General features: G+C 40.8%; 1 protein-coding gene across 1 annotated transcript; it reads right to left on the reverse strand.

Annotated features, from left to right (window-relative positions):
• Positions 1–432: 432 nt before the first annotated feature.
• LOC148034999 (FACT complex subunit SSRP1-like) lies at positions 433–12,965 on the reverse strand. The gene is made up of 16 exons (XM_087679912.1): positions 12,772–12,965; positions 5,998–6,183; positions 5,579–5,684; positions 5,342–5,478; positions 5,178–5,258; positions 4,894–4,988; positions 4,572–4,680; positions 3,464–3,550; positions 3,274–3,366; positions 2,977–3,174; positions 2,732–2,886; positions 2,014–2,179; positions 1,763–1,858; positions 1,502–1,678; positions 1,303–1,381; positions 433–1,216 (listed from the first exon to the last, which is right to left on the reverse strand). The coding sequence occupies exons 1-16, from the start codon at positions 12,829–12,831 to the stop codon at positions 1,080–1,082; spliced, it is 1,962 nt and encodes a 653-aa protein (XP_087536038.1). The 5' UTR covers positions 12,832–12,965; the 3' UTR covers positions 433–1,079.
• Between the last annotated feature and the right edge of the window lie 553 nt (positions 12,966–13,518).

Genomic DNA, 13,518 nt, shown 5'->3' on the forward strand with positions numbered 1-13,518 from the left:
AGTACCCCCAAATAAAAAACAACTTGAAGATTTGTAGAACGTTCAAAACCTTTAACTTTATAATCTTGACTTACGAAGATGGCAAACGTATATAACTTCATTCCAGAATCCTTCCGAACTTTTCGGTTAAAAGTTAATTGTATTTGCTATTGAAAATATTTTTCTTAACGAGCTATGACGGCCCAAGGATTTGTTCATTGTATGATGGGATCAATGGTCACCCTCTCGCATAAGACCGCTTAATTCTAAAGGGTATACGATCTACCAAGAACGATTGGTTATCGATGGAAAACATTCTTTAACATCTAGATTCTACAATAAAGTGGACGAGCGCACAAGGTTCAAAACATCCAACTCTGATTGTGATGCGACCCGCTTGTAAGGTGGCATGATTTGTTGCAAAAGCATATACAGCTTGGTTTGATTTGATTACACAAGTTCAAAAAGGATTTTGCCAGGATGAATCCTCTTGTGAAGTGCATGACAAACTTCAATGTCCAACGTCAAAAGTTTGTGACACAGCTGACATTTGATAAGTACACAACTCTCTTTAAAGAGGCCTTGATCTTTTGTATACATACATGATGAGTTGTTAAACACTGTTAGTATAGCCTGTACAAGTCAACTGTAACAGACATCCATCATCCGCACAAAACCTTTACAATGTTTACACACCTAAATATGTATGTGCTCTATGTTTAGGCCCTTAGCCACAGCACCACCTTCTAAAACACCATTCTTCTTGAGCCACATTATGCAAGCCTCCCATACCTTGGTTGTGACACCAGCCTGTCACACAGATATCTGCATCTATTAAAGTGATTTTCCAAACACACACTTACAGCAACACCACAGTGGAGTCGATGCATGTGCAAACACACTCACGAGTTAGTCAAACACTACTCCCTACTATATAAACTGTATAAGTGCCTGCCATTTTCTGTGTTAGTTCAGGAAAACTCATTTAAACATGCACAAGGTTCTCCTCAATAAAATCTGGAGTTTCTGAAATTGATCTTTGATAATGTACACCTTCTATACAGATACGAAAAAATTTCGACACAACCCAATGCTAGAGCCTACTCTGACTGGTCATCAGCAGACTCGTCTCCAACAGCTGCTGCAGCATCCTTGCCACTCCTGTATTTAGCCATTTCAGATGCATATCTTGTCTTGTCCGCTCGTGCACTAGCGTTGTACGGTTCTTTTTCTTCATCTGCAAAACATCAATGGAAGGATTCACCCCTGTTGTAAGGAGTCCCAAAGCTAGGCATCACAAACCCAAGAGTATCCAGACCCTACCTGTCATCTTCTTCCATCTCTCTCCAAGAACTCTTGCAACATCCTTAAACTGCAATTCTGGATTAGTTCTCTTAAGATTCTGCCAAGAATAACAGTTTGAATAAGATGAAATGTTATGCCCAAACCTCTGCATGTTATTTCCCAATGGTAGAAGAAAGCCAAACGAAAAACAACATCTAAGTAACAGGTAAGTATAAACCTCTCTTTCAACTTGACAAAAGTACATAAAACTTGACAGAGCTCTTTTTGGGGCATTTGGATCTTTCTTTCGTTTCTTCTTCTTCTTTCCACCCTCTTCAATGTCTTCCTTCTTCTTCTTCTTTACTGCAGGCTTTGGAGCAGCAGGTTCCTTTTTCTTTGGCTCTTTTTTAGAAGTCTTTTGAATTTAAAAAAAGAAACATTTTCAGAAACAGTGCAACTAATTAGGGCAGATGTGATTGTAGTAAAACTGTATACTTGCCTCTTCATCTCGCCCTTCACTTGCATTGGATTCTTCCTCTTCTGAATCATCAGTCGGAGAACCTGCATCATCTTTCTCTGCAACAAAGTCCTCATCCTAGCAAAACAATACATGGACATGTTAGCCATTGATAACAGTCCTCATTCTAGCAAAACAATACATGGACATGTTAGCCATTAATAACAGTCCTCATCCTAGCAAAACAGTAATGAACACATTTGCCATGAATAAACAAAATTGTAGAACCTAACCTCTTCGTCACTATTGAGGGCATCTCCCACAGCCCCACCTTCTCGGGCATTTTTAATTCGATTCAGATGAGGATCCACTGCCTCATCGTCTGACCCTTCTAAGGCAGCTGCAACTCCACTTGTCCCTTGGACTTCACCCAAGTTCATGATTTTCAAATTCTTAGAGCTGCACATAACCCATATTCAGCATATATAATACGAGTTTTGGCAGAGACATTACATACTTATTTGCGGCATTATATATATATATATATATATATATATATATATATATATATATATATATATATATATATATATATATATATATATACACTGCAGCCAAATGCCAATAAGACATTACACAAAGTTGAATTTGCAGATTGGTTACTAATTTCACACAAAACTGAAGGCATGCTTATCTTCAACTTGATGTTAAAATTAGTGACCACACTATGGATGGATAATCAGCTGGCAGCAAAAACTTCTAGAATGTCCCCCACACTTTAATCTTTTCAAAGCAGTAATAAACCCAAAATGTGTGACTTTGACGTTCAGGAATCGAAGCAGGTAAAACACCTAATGAAGCAATCAACATAAGGTCTTGCAGCATAAACATCTCAACTTTGTGAATGTAAATAAGTACGTGTATATATCATCACAATTTACAAGCCCTTGAAAACATGAAATATGCAAAAAAATCATCAACTTTCAGCAAAGAGAAACAGTTACCACCCACTTGATAAAATTAAACAGATTATGATATTCATTTCGCTGTATGTTGCGAAACTGGTGTTCCTGTTCACTTTTGAGGCGAATGACGAGGTCAAAGTAGTGGGAAGCAATGCTGCTTGTACCGGCCGCACCATGTCTTTCAAATTCAAGATAATCAATCTGTAAAGGCACATGGCTTAGACTCAGACTCGTGAACATAAACATCCAGTTCAAATAACTTTCAGAACTAAAAGAAGAGCAGCGAAGAACCTCATCATGGAGTATCAAAGTTGGTGGCTTGGGAAGGAAGAAAAAGCTTTTCTCCAATGGATATAAGATGCCATCCTCTGCCTTGAGTGATGCCCTTACATGATACCCATCTTGATTGCTTCGGAATTTACCTGGACGAGTCACCTTAGCCCCAGATAAACCTCGCAGAATTTGTGCAAACACTTCCACTGCTAGGCCCTATGCCATGAAGAAATAAACAAGTCATGACCCTCAAAGCATTCCAAAGAAACTGTTGCGGACACAATTTATAGAGACAAACAAGTAAGCTGTGAGCACCTTGTATGAAGCTTGTAAATGATCCTTATACTTTGTATTTAGCAACTCTTCACTAATAGTTAGATCACACTCAAAAATCTCTTCAGTGTGAAACTGAAAGTCACCAAGGAAACGAGGGTAGATCAGTTCATTGGCAGAGAAAACACTAGTTCCAAGAGAGATGCAGAGCAAATAAGGTGGAAGTATATACTTGCAGGACTATATGTGGATAAAATGTTTGGCCCTTTCTGATTGGAGGATCCAGGGTAATAACAACAAAAGTATGTGGCTGATTAGACTGCCATGAAACACAATATGATTACTGCTTAGCTATCTCCAAATACTGGAAAACATCAAGCTTCTCATACTTCAAACAGAGAAATTATCTCATAACAACCACACCCTACTTTGACTACCACCAAAAGTAACAACAACCAACAGCTAAGTAGAGACATGAAGGCTTAATAAAGCATAAAAGATATTCGTGCTAGCTAGCTAAGAGTTGATGAAATATCTTGGCCACAACTAGAAATTGCACTCCTGCCTACTTTCCAGAGTTTTTAGAAGGCTATATCCTTCATACCAAACAGGCAAGGGACTGCAAATCTCAAAGCCAGGCCCTAATAAAGCTTTTAGCTTGAATATCAGCATGTCAATGTGCAGGTCTGAAAACTGAATCTGGGCCCCGTCTTAGCACTAGGCTTGTGAGAAAAGGACGGGCAAATTTTTTAATCCACCAAAAAGGATCGTCTCAAATCAGCACAGCTAGCACCAGTTAAAACCAACATGGGCACTGAACTCTATATCCTGATGAACATATTTGAAACATGTTACAGAGTGTTTCTCACCAAAGCACCCAATATAGCTTTCCAATAGTTTGAAGAACCCACAAAATTTTATTCTACGTTGAATACATTTTTTAAGAAGTATGAATATGCTGACATGCATTTGATAGGATGAGCTTGTTTTGGTGGCTTCTTTGTGATTTGAAAAAAAACATTCTCAATGACCACTGATTTAACTGCATTAGTGCCAAATTCTTCTGCTTTTACTTTCTAGGCAACATTATAAAGTTGCTGTTTCAGTTCTACTACTGACCTCAGCAACTTTCCTTTTCAGCCAAATTACCAGTTAAAGGTAAGATAAAAGACCCTATATATCATCCCTGCATAAATGTATCTGCAGGTCAGATTAGCACATACTAGCACTGGAACTACCCACCCAGATTTCGTTAAGGCTAGCTGGAAACACAAACTCGAGCAGTGCAAATGAATGTTCGATATGTCTCCCAAGCAAATGACAATAGCAGATTAGAATACCTTTGGCAATACAAATAGGCGCACCACACTCGTATACTGGATTTTGAAATCATTTGCCTGCCCTTGCAGACGAAAGAAAGAAAGGTGCATCTCCACACTATATCGGCCCCTGAGATCAATCATAAAAATATATTGACACATTAACTAGTTTGGCATAAAAATATAAGCACCATACTAGCAACTCTGTATGCTAAAGGTATGAAACTACAGAAGCAGATAAATCCTTGTTCAGTTCCTTTGTAAGATTCCTTGTTCAGTTCCTTTGTAAGAATGCAAAACTCAGATTACATGTAACATAAGGCTGGCTATATCCATACATTACCTAGGAGTTAATATAGCAACCTCTTTGAACCAAGCCACAGGTTCAGCACCCGAAGGCCCCACATCAGCCATTGATGAAATCCTATCACAGAAAACCTGATCCCAAATGGATGACGGATTATGTCCTTAACAAGGTAAGTTCTAATCCACAGTCAAGCACTGTTCACATCCACATAATCCGATGGCCACACACATATCCTCATGAAATAGAAACAAACTATCTTAACCAAAATCAAGTCCATTCCAAAGCCTATACTGTGGAAGGGAGCAAGAAAACTGACAAACCTGAGCTGGTGGGTGATTTTCATCACCAACATATTGTGTATTAGTGTTAGGAATGTGGAAGCTCATTTCCATCAAGCAGTCCTGAAGAAGAGAAGAAAGCAATACATTAAGAAGTTTTTAAGCAGGCAACTCAATGTTAGAATTGAAACTCCAAGATCGCTGACCTCATTAGCACCAGCTGTATCATCAACATGAAACTCCAACAAAACATCATTTTTGCCTTGCATGTGTGTCTGTGATACATCTGCCAGCGAAAACTCGAAGGCTTGCTTGCCACCGACAACAAATGAGAGGTTGTTGCCTAAATCCATAACTCAGAATGAGTATATTAAATAACAGCAGCGTCAACAAGTCAAAATATTACTGCACTAAGTGAAAGCTATGAAATAAGAAAGAAATACCATCCAAATCTGCTTGTCCCCAATTTCTACCACTGACAGATAGAGGCTTATCTTCTGGTACAACTCCCATGTTTGTGGACATAAGATTTGATAGAGCTGATACATCCTGAGGGAAAAACCAGTTAAAAGGAAAAGGAAAAAAGGAGGAAATGTAGGACAGAAGAAATTGACCCACTTCAATGGAACCATAATAAAGAAAGAACATAGAGACCACTAAACTTGAACAGCTGAAGTAAGGATAGCCAGCAACAAAAACAATGAATGGACACTGGAGGAAAGGAACCCTCTTATAACAGAAAACTCAGCAAGTCTACCCTCTTAGAACAATCAGGAGGACACCACAAGACCATCACATTTATGGTAATCTAAACAAAGAAGACTTGTTAACAGTGCCACATATACTGTTGACCAGAGTGTACCTGTTCTTTGAAGCCTTGAAACTTGACATTAGTGCCTGCTTTCAACCTTAGAGAAAGCTGATAACCTCGTGGTACCCTTGTCCAATTCAAACTCAAAATATCAGCCTTCGAAACATCCACTACTTTGCCACCGCCAGCCTTTCTCCATGAGAACTTTTCCGGGTAAATTCTCAATTGCCCTGCACTCTAAAAACAAGGAACAAGTTTTGCAACTATCACAACATTGAAGAAAATAAACCACAAATGAGCAATGCAGTGCAAACCATGGAAAAGATAATTTAAGATAACAATTCTTAGAAGTTAAGTGCTGCCGTGTTCAACTTTGAAAGTTTGATATTGCAACTTGGAAACTTCCAAGAAGGATTTGGAGAGTTTACTCTAATGTAAGCAAGCATCCAAGTTGGATTGGAGATTTACTCTTAGGTAAGCGGCCTTTAGAAGGGCATCTACACCACTTGAGTTGGTTCACACTGACTTGTGTGGACCTATGCGCATGGCCTCCTTTGGGAAGGCCAAATACCTAATGTTGGTGGTTGATTTTTCCATGTATGTGTAACCATACTTTCTAGAATACAAAGCAAGACATATTCAAACTTCTGCGACTGTATACTCATCAGAACACACCATCTAAGAATGGTGTGATCCAGTGCACAAATCGAATGGCCCATTCAAAGTTGGAGCATTGTGGACTTCCTCATACCCTTTGGCATGAGGCAGTCTGTACTGTGGTTCATATCCACAACACATCTTCGACATCAGCCTTGAAGGACATGACTCCATACCAATCTTTCTTTGGCAAGAAGCCTTCAGTCTCACACTTTCGCATCTTTGGTTGTAATGTATATGTCCATGTGGACAAAAAGCACAGGAGCAAGCTTGACGCAAAGACGAAGAAATTCATCTTCATTTGGTTATAGTACAAAGACCAAAGAATACAAGCTCTATGACCCCAAGATTGGCTGATGGCACCTTGAACAAATATAAAGCTAGGCTTGTTGCCAAGGGTTTCGCACAGAGGACTAGAGTATGTAGATCAGCCTCCAAGGTTCTGTACGTTGGAAAGAAGGACCATGTCTACCGTTTGCGGAAGGCCCTCTATGGCTTGAACTTTGAGGCAACCTCCTAGAGCTTAGTACCAACATATCAATCGGTTCTTCCTTCAAAGTGGATTCCACCAATCAAACCTTGATCCCAACCTTTACAATCAATTCAAGGGTGAGAGACATGTCTTGGTCATCCTCTATGTGACTAGAAAGGAGGACCATGTCTACCATTTGCAAAAGGCTCTCTATGGCCTAACGCAAGCTTCTAAGGCTTGGTACCAACATATTAATCGGTTCTTCCTTCAAAGTGTCTTTTGCCAATCAAACCATGATTCCAACCTTTACTATGGGTTGAGGGTTAGATATGTGTCTTGGTCATCCTCTATGTTACATCCTTGGACATCTAGATGGGCACTAGTAGCATTGGTCACAGTGGTTGTAAAGTGACTTAGTGCAAATGCACTAAAGGAACTTCATGGTTAGGGTAATTGAGTCCTATTTATAGGACTAAAGGCCCTATCATGTGCATCATTCGGTGATCACCACTCTTTGACTCTAGGCCCATTGGCCAATGCATTCATACCCTGGGATGGTGTAGGCTAGTGGTATGAGAGGCCAATCTTTGGGATGTGGTCGTGACCCAGAATGCTACTCCCTCATAGGATTGGGGGTGAGCTTGTTTTGGCTCTATGACTTGGAGGTGAGTATGATTTCCAGTGTCTAATCTCTTTTACTTGTGGATACGGCTTGTGTCGTGTCTTGTGTGTTGAGCTAAAACATGCTTTACAGCTGATTAGCATTTTTAAACAGCCCCAAAACACACTTCATTAATGAAAAATGCAAATTTGGTGCGCAGCTCAAGAGAGTTTTAGTGGTTCCCCAAAACCCTAATTTTTTGGGGCACCCTTCAACCTCTATAAATAGACAGGCTGCTCACCACTCACTCCAATCCCTTCAGTGCAGGTTCTCACTCCTCTGCTGCATTTGGTCCATCTACCATCGCCAGCCCACAAACTACCTCCGTGCGTTCGACCCTCCATGAACTAGGCGATAGGTGGCAGCCCTCCTCATCTGGCGTCAGCCCTGCAATCTGTATTCGACCTTTTCATCCTCAAGCAACAACTGGCGACCATCTTCTCCCTGTTGGTGACCATCTTCTCCCTGTTGCTAGAGCCATCCTACAACTACGTTTGCAGCTTCTTGCTACCACCCTATGCTCCAAGTACCTTCCCTACTATCGCCTCGGTCATTTGACTCTCCAGTGATCAACATTTGGTGTTTGTTCCTCGACTTCTACACTCTGACTAGTGGTCATAGCACTTGGGATCCATCTTCGGTGGACGTCACTCTCCGACACTGCATTGCTTTGCCCTTGGGCAATTTGTACACTCTTACATTCATTTACGGCATTCATTCACTTCAGAGTTTTTTCTCTCTGTGTTTGAGTTTTGAGTTTTTGTATTTTGCATTTTGCGTTTGAGTTTTACTTGTCTCTTTTTGGGTCTTTGTGTTTTAGTCTTGGTCATACATTCTGTGTTTCCTAAGTGCAAACCCTAGCATATCTTCACATTGTGTGCAGGTTCAAGACTAGATCCTAGGGGGACATTTCATTGCGAATCAGATTGATTGAACTTTTTCATTGAAAATTTTCCCATTTATTTGTGGATATGGTTTGTGTCATGGCTCGTGTGTAGGTCTAGGATCCAACTTGCACACCAAATACGACACAAGCCATATCCACAAATAAAAGGGACTAGACATAAAACTCACCTCCTAGCCATAGAGCCAAGCAGGCTTACCCCCAATTCTAGGAGCTAGCAACACTCCAAGGCACAACCACATCCGGAGGATTGGTGGACCATACCATCAACTCACACCATCCCAATGTGCGGATGCGGGAGTGTTACATCCTTGGATATTTGGATGAGTGCTAGTAGTATTGGTCACAGTGGTCATGAAGTCATGTAGTGCAAATGCACTAAGGGCACTTCAAGGTTAGGGGAGCCGAGTCCCATTTATAAGACTCAAGCCCTATCATGCACATCATTATGTGATCACCACTCTTAGACTTTAGGCCCATTGGCCGACGTAACCATACACCAAGATGGTGTGGGCTAGTGGTATGGGATACCAATCCTTGGGATGTGGTCATGATTCGCTCCCAGGCTCTCAGGGTTGAGCCCGTTTGGCTCTATGGCTCGAAGGTGAGTCTGATATCTAGTCCCTTTTATTTGTGGATATGGCTTGTGTCAATCGCGTATACAGGTTGGATCCTAGGGGAACATTTCACTCTATGTGGATGACCTCATCGTTACAGGGAGTGACTCACCAGAGGTGGATCGGAACATGTTAGATACTTTACTAGGCGTTTAACATGACCAATTTAGAGATCCTCCGCTTCTTTCTCGATCTTGAGATCTATCAAATAGCACAAGACATTTTCATCTCACAACATAGGTACATCTTTGAGCTACTTTCGGAGTTTAGTATGGATCAGTGTAAGCCCATATCTTGCCGTATGGACCAAGAGTCCAACCTTATTTCTATGCAAGTTCCCCCTTCCAAATGCCACTAGACATAGGTGCTTTGTTGGCTTCTTGATCTAGCTCATTCATACAAGACCAAATAGCTGTTATGTTGTGGCATTGTTGTCTTCTTTCATGAAGATGCATGTTACACTATCTACAAGGGACTAGATTATATGAGATCATGTTTACATTGGAAACCACTATAGTTGGATGGAGTGACTCAAAATGGGCTAGACACATTGACTCTTGATGCTCCACTACAACTCTTGTCTTTTCCCTTGCATCAGAAGCCATCTCATGGAGCAACAAGAAGCGGCCTACCATGGAATTATCTTCTATGGAGGCCAAGTATCATGCCCTTTGCTCTATTGCATAGGAGGTAGTTTGGCTCCACCCGATATTGGCAGAGATTGAATTTCCACAAATAGAACCCACAAAGCTACACGTGAATAACCAAAGTAACCTAGCTCTAGCAAAGAACCCCATGATTCACGGCTACATGAAGCACATAAAGATTCAGTCCATCATGTACGGAAGGATTTCAAGCTAGTTGTGGTTTACTATCCCATTGAAAGCAAATCTCTTCATGAAGCCTTCATCTCAAGCTTCCATGTTTCACCATATGAGGTTGTTGGGTCTCTAGACTCTCCTTTCAGTATGCTCATACTAGTTGTTTAGTGATCTAGCTCAGCGCGCCTCTGTTTTAGGCTGCCAGAGGCTGCATTCAACTAGATCGTTCATTTGAGCACTGGCGATCAGCTTTTTGCAGGTCAGCTGAATTAAATGCAGCTGCTTGATGCTAGTCAGCCATATCTTTGGCAGATTTTGGCAACACTTGGTCAGTTTGGGGCTGCTCCTGCTATTCATAGCAGCCTCTGCATAGTGATAGCCATCCTATTTTATAGAGTTCAATACTCTCCGTCAGCCAGTGGCAGTCCTCTATCATCCAGTGCTTTCCTGTCATTGGCTTGATCTAGTGCCCTCACTGCACACTCTCACAGCTTGACTGCCCACTACTTGGGTGTCCCTGATCCTATCTCATTGTCATTGTCATACGTACTATGGATATTTGACTTACATTTCACTTCTAGCCCGTCTACATTTATAGCCTCATTAATTGTTGCTTGACCTAATCATTATTTTCTTTTATTTCTATCTATTTGAAGGCTACCTCTTCTCCATCTCATAATCATCTAATATATACACATTGCATCCTATTGGAGAGAGGGAGATAGAAAACACTCTATTGGTTACCCACAACCCCCACAAAGCCCCACTTTTGTACATATTGATGTGCTTTGGTATCTAAATTTCATTTCCCAAGTTCATTAATTTTGAGTTCATGTATTCTTGTTCTTTTGTTCACTTCTTAGTGTTCATAGCGACTTCATCTTTCTGCTTCCATTTCTGCACGTTCATCTAACACATCCATCAATGAATGAGGCAAAGTTGTCAACATTGAATATTTACAGCATTGAATGGACCATAGAGAGACATTGTAGGTCCTCCCAAAGTTAATGATGATCCCGAGCTACATTGGGTACATACACTCCCACTAACAATTGAACCTCACCCTTATACATAATCTCTACTATCAAGAATATGCCTCAAATATCCTAATGAAATAATGATAGCTATAATGGAGAACACCATAAAAAATAGTTCTCCACATCCTATACTATTTATTACCGATGGACACAACACACTTTACATTCCATAATGCTAGCTCCATAATGTGAAAGCAACTAAAAACTATTTTTGCATTACTTTCTCTTTTGAACCTCTCCATCACACTTTGTACAACATCCACATGCTCCATCCACTGCATATGCGCAATTGTTATCCAAGAAGGATATTCTTGTTGCTTACAAAGAGTGTCCCTTGAAGTAAGCAATCTTCCCCGAGCATCTACCCACAAAGCAAATCTAAAGTACTTTTATTGGCCACGCCCACATGTGGCATCCGAGAAAACTGAGGCTTAGAATAAAATCCTTCATCTCATTGCTGAAAAATCTGAGTAACTGGTTTGGGGTAATGCAATGGAGCCAAATGGGATTCTTCACACACATGGTGCTTCATCCAAACACCCAAGGAGCTTACTTTGGGTCTTGTTCCTGAGAGGCAAGACATGGGTCACCCTCAAGCCTAGGATTATTCAATCCTTTTTCCCATTTTGCCCAAGAGGGGACATATACTACTACTGAGACAAAACTTGAGGGCCATGCACTTGCACGAGTACATCTACGTCAAAATCCACTCAATGTTGTGGTATCTCAAGATTGTAGGTGCATTTTGAGATAAAGATACAACTGGCCACATCCAAAACAATGCCCAACAAATGTTCCCCATTTCACAAACCAAGGCTTGCAACCAAGAGCCTCAAAATGGACTTCGGCGGGATGAGGCTTACTTGTATCCCCACAACAAACAATCTGTGTTTCCATTTCAGGATGCCAAGCGAGGCTCCACCAAAAATTGTCCCAATGAGCACAAGACAAAAAGGAAGAAGACACCAAAGATGCGAATGAAAGTTCACCACATCAATACAAATGCGACAGGCCTGTCCAAGAACATCCTGGAATTCCTTCATGGGCTGCCATGGAACAACATGAACTAGTTGTCCATCAAGAACAAAGAGATGTGTTGCACTCTCCAGCATGTGAAGAGAACCTCAAAGAGCCATTTGGACCTATCATAAATTCCCTCAACAAGAGAAGCTTGAACCTATAAATTATCAACATCATTAGGAAAATCATGACACAAAAGCAGGTCCTCTAGCCATGCCTGGGATACAGCCAAACAGGGGAGTTCAGCCAATGAAAATCTCTCTCTCTCTCTCTCTCTCTCTCTCTCTCTCTCTCTCTCTCTCTCTCGTGTCACGATAGCGAATTAACCAAAGGTGGTTTCATGGCAACGGGGATGAACTTTCTAAAAATAAAGCACGGCAATTCCATGCAATCATTCATGGTAACAGGTATGAAGTATCAAATAATCAAGCAAGGCAATTCCATGCAATCATAGATGTTCCTAGTGTCATTTTATAAACGTGGATTGTTCAGCACGTTAACCCCATTTTGGACCATAATTTCTCGATTGTACGACCAAGCAAGCTGTCCTTAAGCAGCCCTAATGCCTTTTGACTGGTTTGGTCAAGAAATGAAAGCACACTAATAAAATTGAACGTAAAGAAGAGACCACAGTACCGTGCCGCCTCGACCGCCGAGCATGATATTGGCGAACTGATGGACATTGTCCGTCGCCATGGTCGATCACAGCAGAAGGGACTGCAGCTACGTCGGCTAACAAACATGAATACGAACGAAGCTTTGAACTGTTCCAATATATATATATGTATGGGTGAAGGTGAAGTACGTTAGTGGCGGTTATCTGGCCACTCAATGGTCTTTTCTTGCCGTTTATGGGTATTCAAAGCTCAAGCATCAAACTAGTGCTTTTTTTCGTCACATTTCTAATTTTAGCTCAGCCCAATGAAATGAAACAAGCGGCAGTACCTTATTATTGTAATTCTTAAAATGATAACAATCGTTGACTGCTTCTCTTTTCTGAGGATATCGTGTTAATAAAATGTTAGATGGCCGTTTGATAGATGCAAAGCATGTTCTAATGTCCTTACCCTTTCTACGTTTTGCAAAATCATAAGAGAGGAGCATAATAAGAAAAAAAAAAAGACAACTCTAACAAAAGGTAGGTAGTTCATCACACACACTCCTCCATCAAAGATGGGAAAAGCATTAACAAAGGGCCAACTTAGATTGAGCTAGATGGATGCTTCATAAAGCACTCATTCTCCTTTCAAAATGTGAACCAAACGTGTGGACAAGAAATGTTTTCAAAAGCTTTTCAATGGTTAGTTGGTTTACATGTTGACCATAGTCCATGAGATTGTGAGCAATGGTCCTACTATCATCAAACCTTTGTTGACAAAATAC

The sequence above is a fragment of the Lygodium microphyllum genome, chromosome 6 (assembly GCF_053477565.2).
Source record: "Lygodium microphyllum isolate KBCC chromosome 6, Lygodium_microphyllum_v1.1.10, whole genome shotgun sequence".
In the NCBI taxonomy this organism is placed as follows: Eukaryota; Viridiplantae; Streptophyta; class Polypodiopsida; order Schizaeales; family Lygodiaceae; genus Lygodium; species Lygodium microphyllum.

Coding starts and splice junctions, on each gene's coding strand:
- LOC148034999 (XM_087679912.1), bottom strand. CDS start 12,831: ATGGCGACGGACAATGTCCATCAGTTCGCCAATATCATGCTCGGCGGT. Junction 3,175..3,273: donor ATTTACAAGCTTCATACAAG/GTGCTCACAGCT, acceptor TTCATGGCATAG/GGCCTAGCAGTGGAAGTGTT. Junction 2,887..2,976: donor CTTTGATACTCCATGATGAG/GTTCTTCGCTGC, acceptor GTGCCTTTACAG/ATTGATTATCTTGAATTTGA.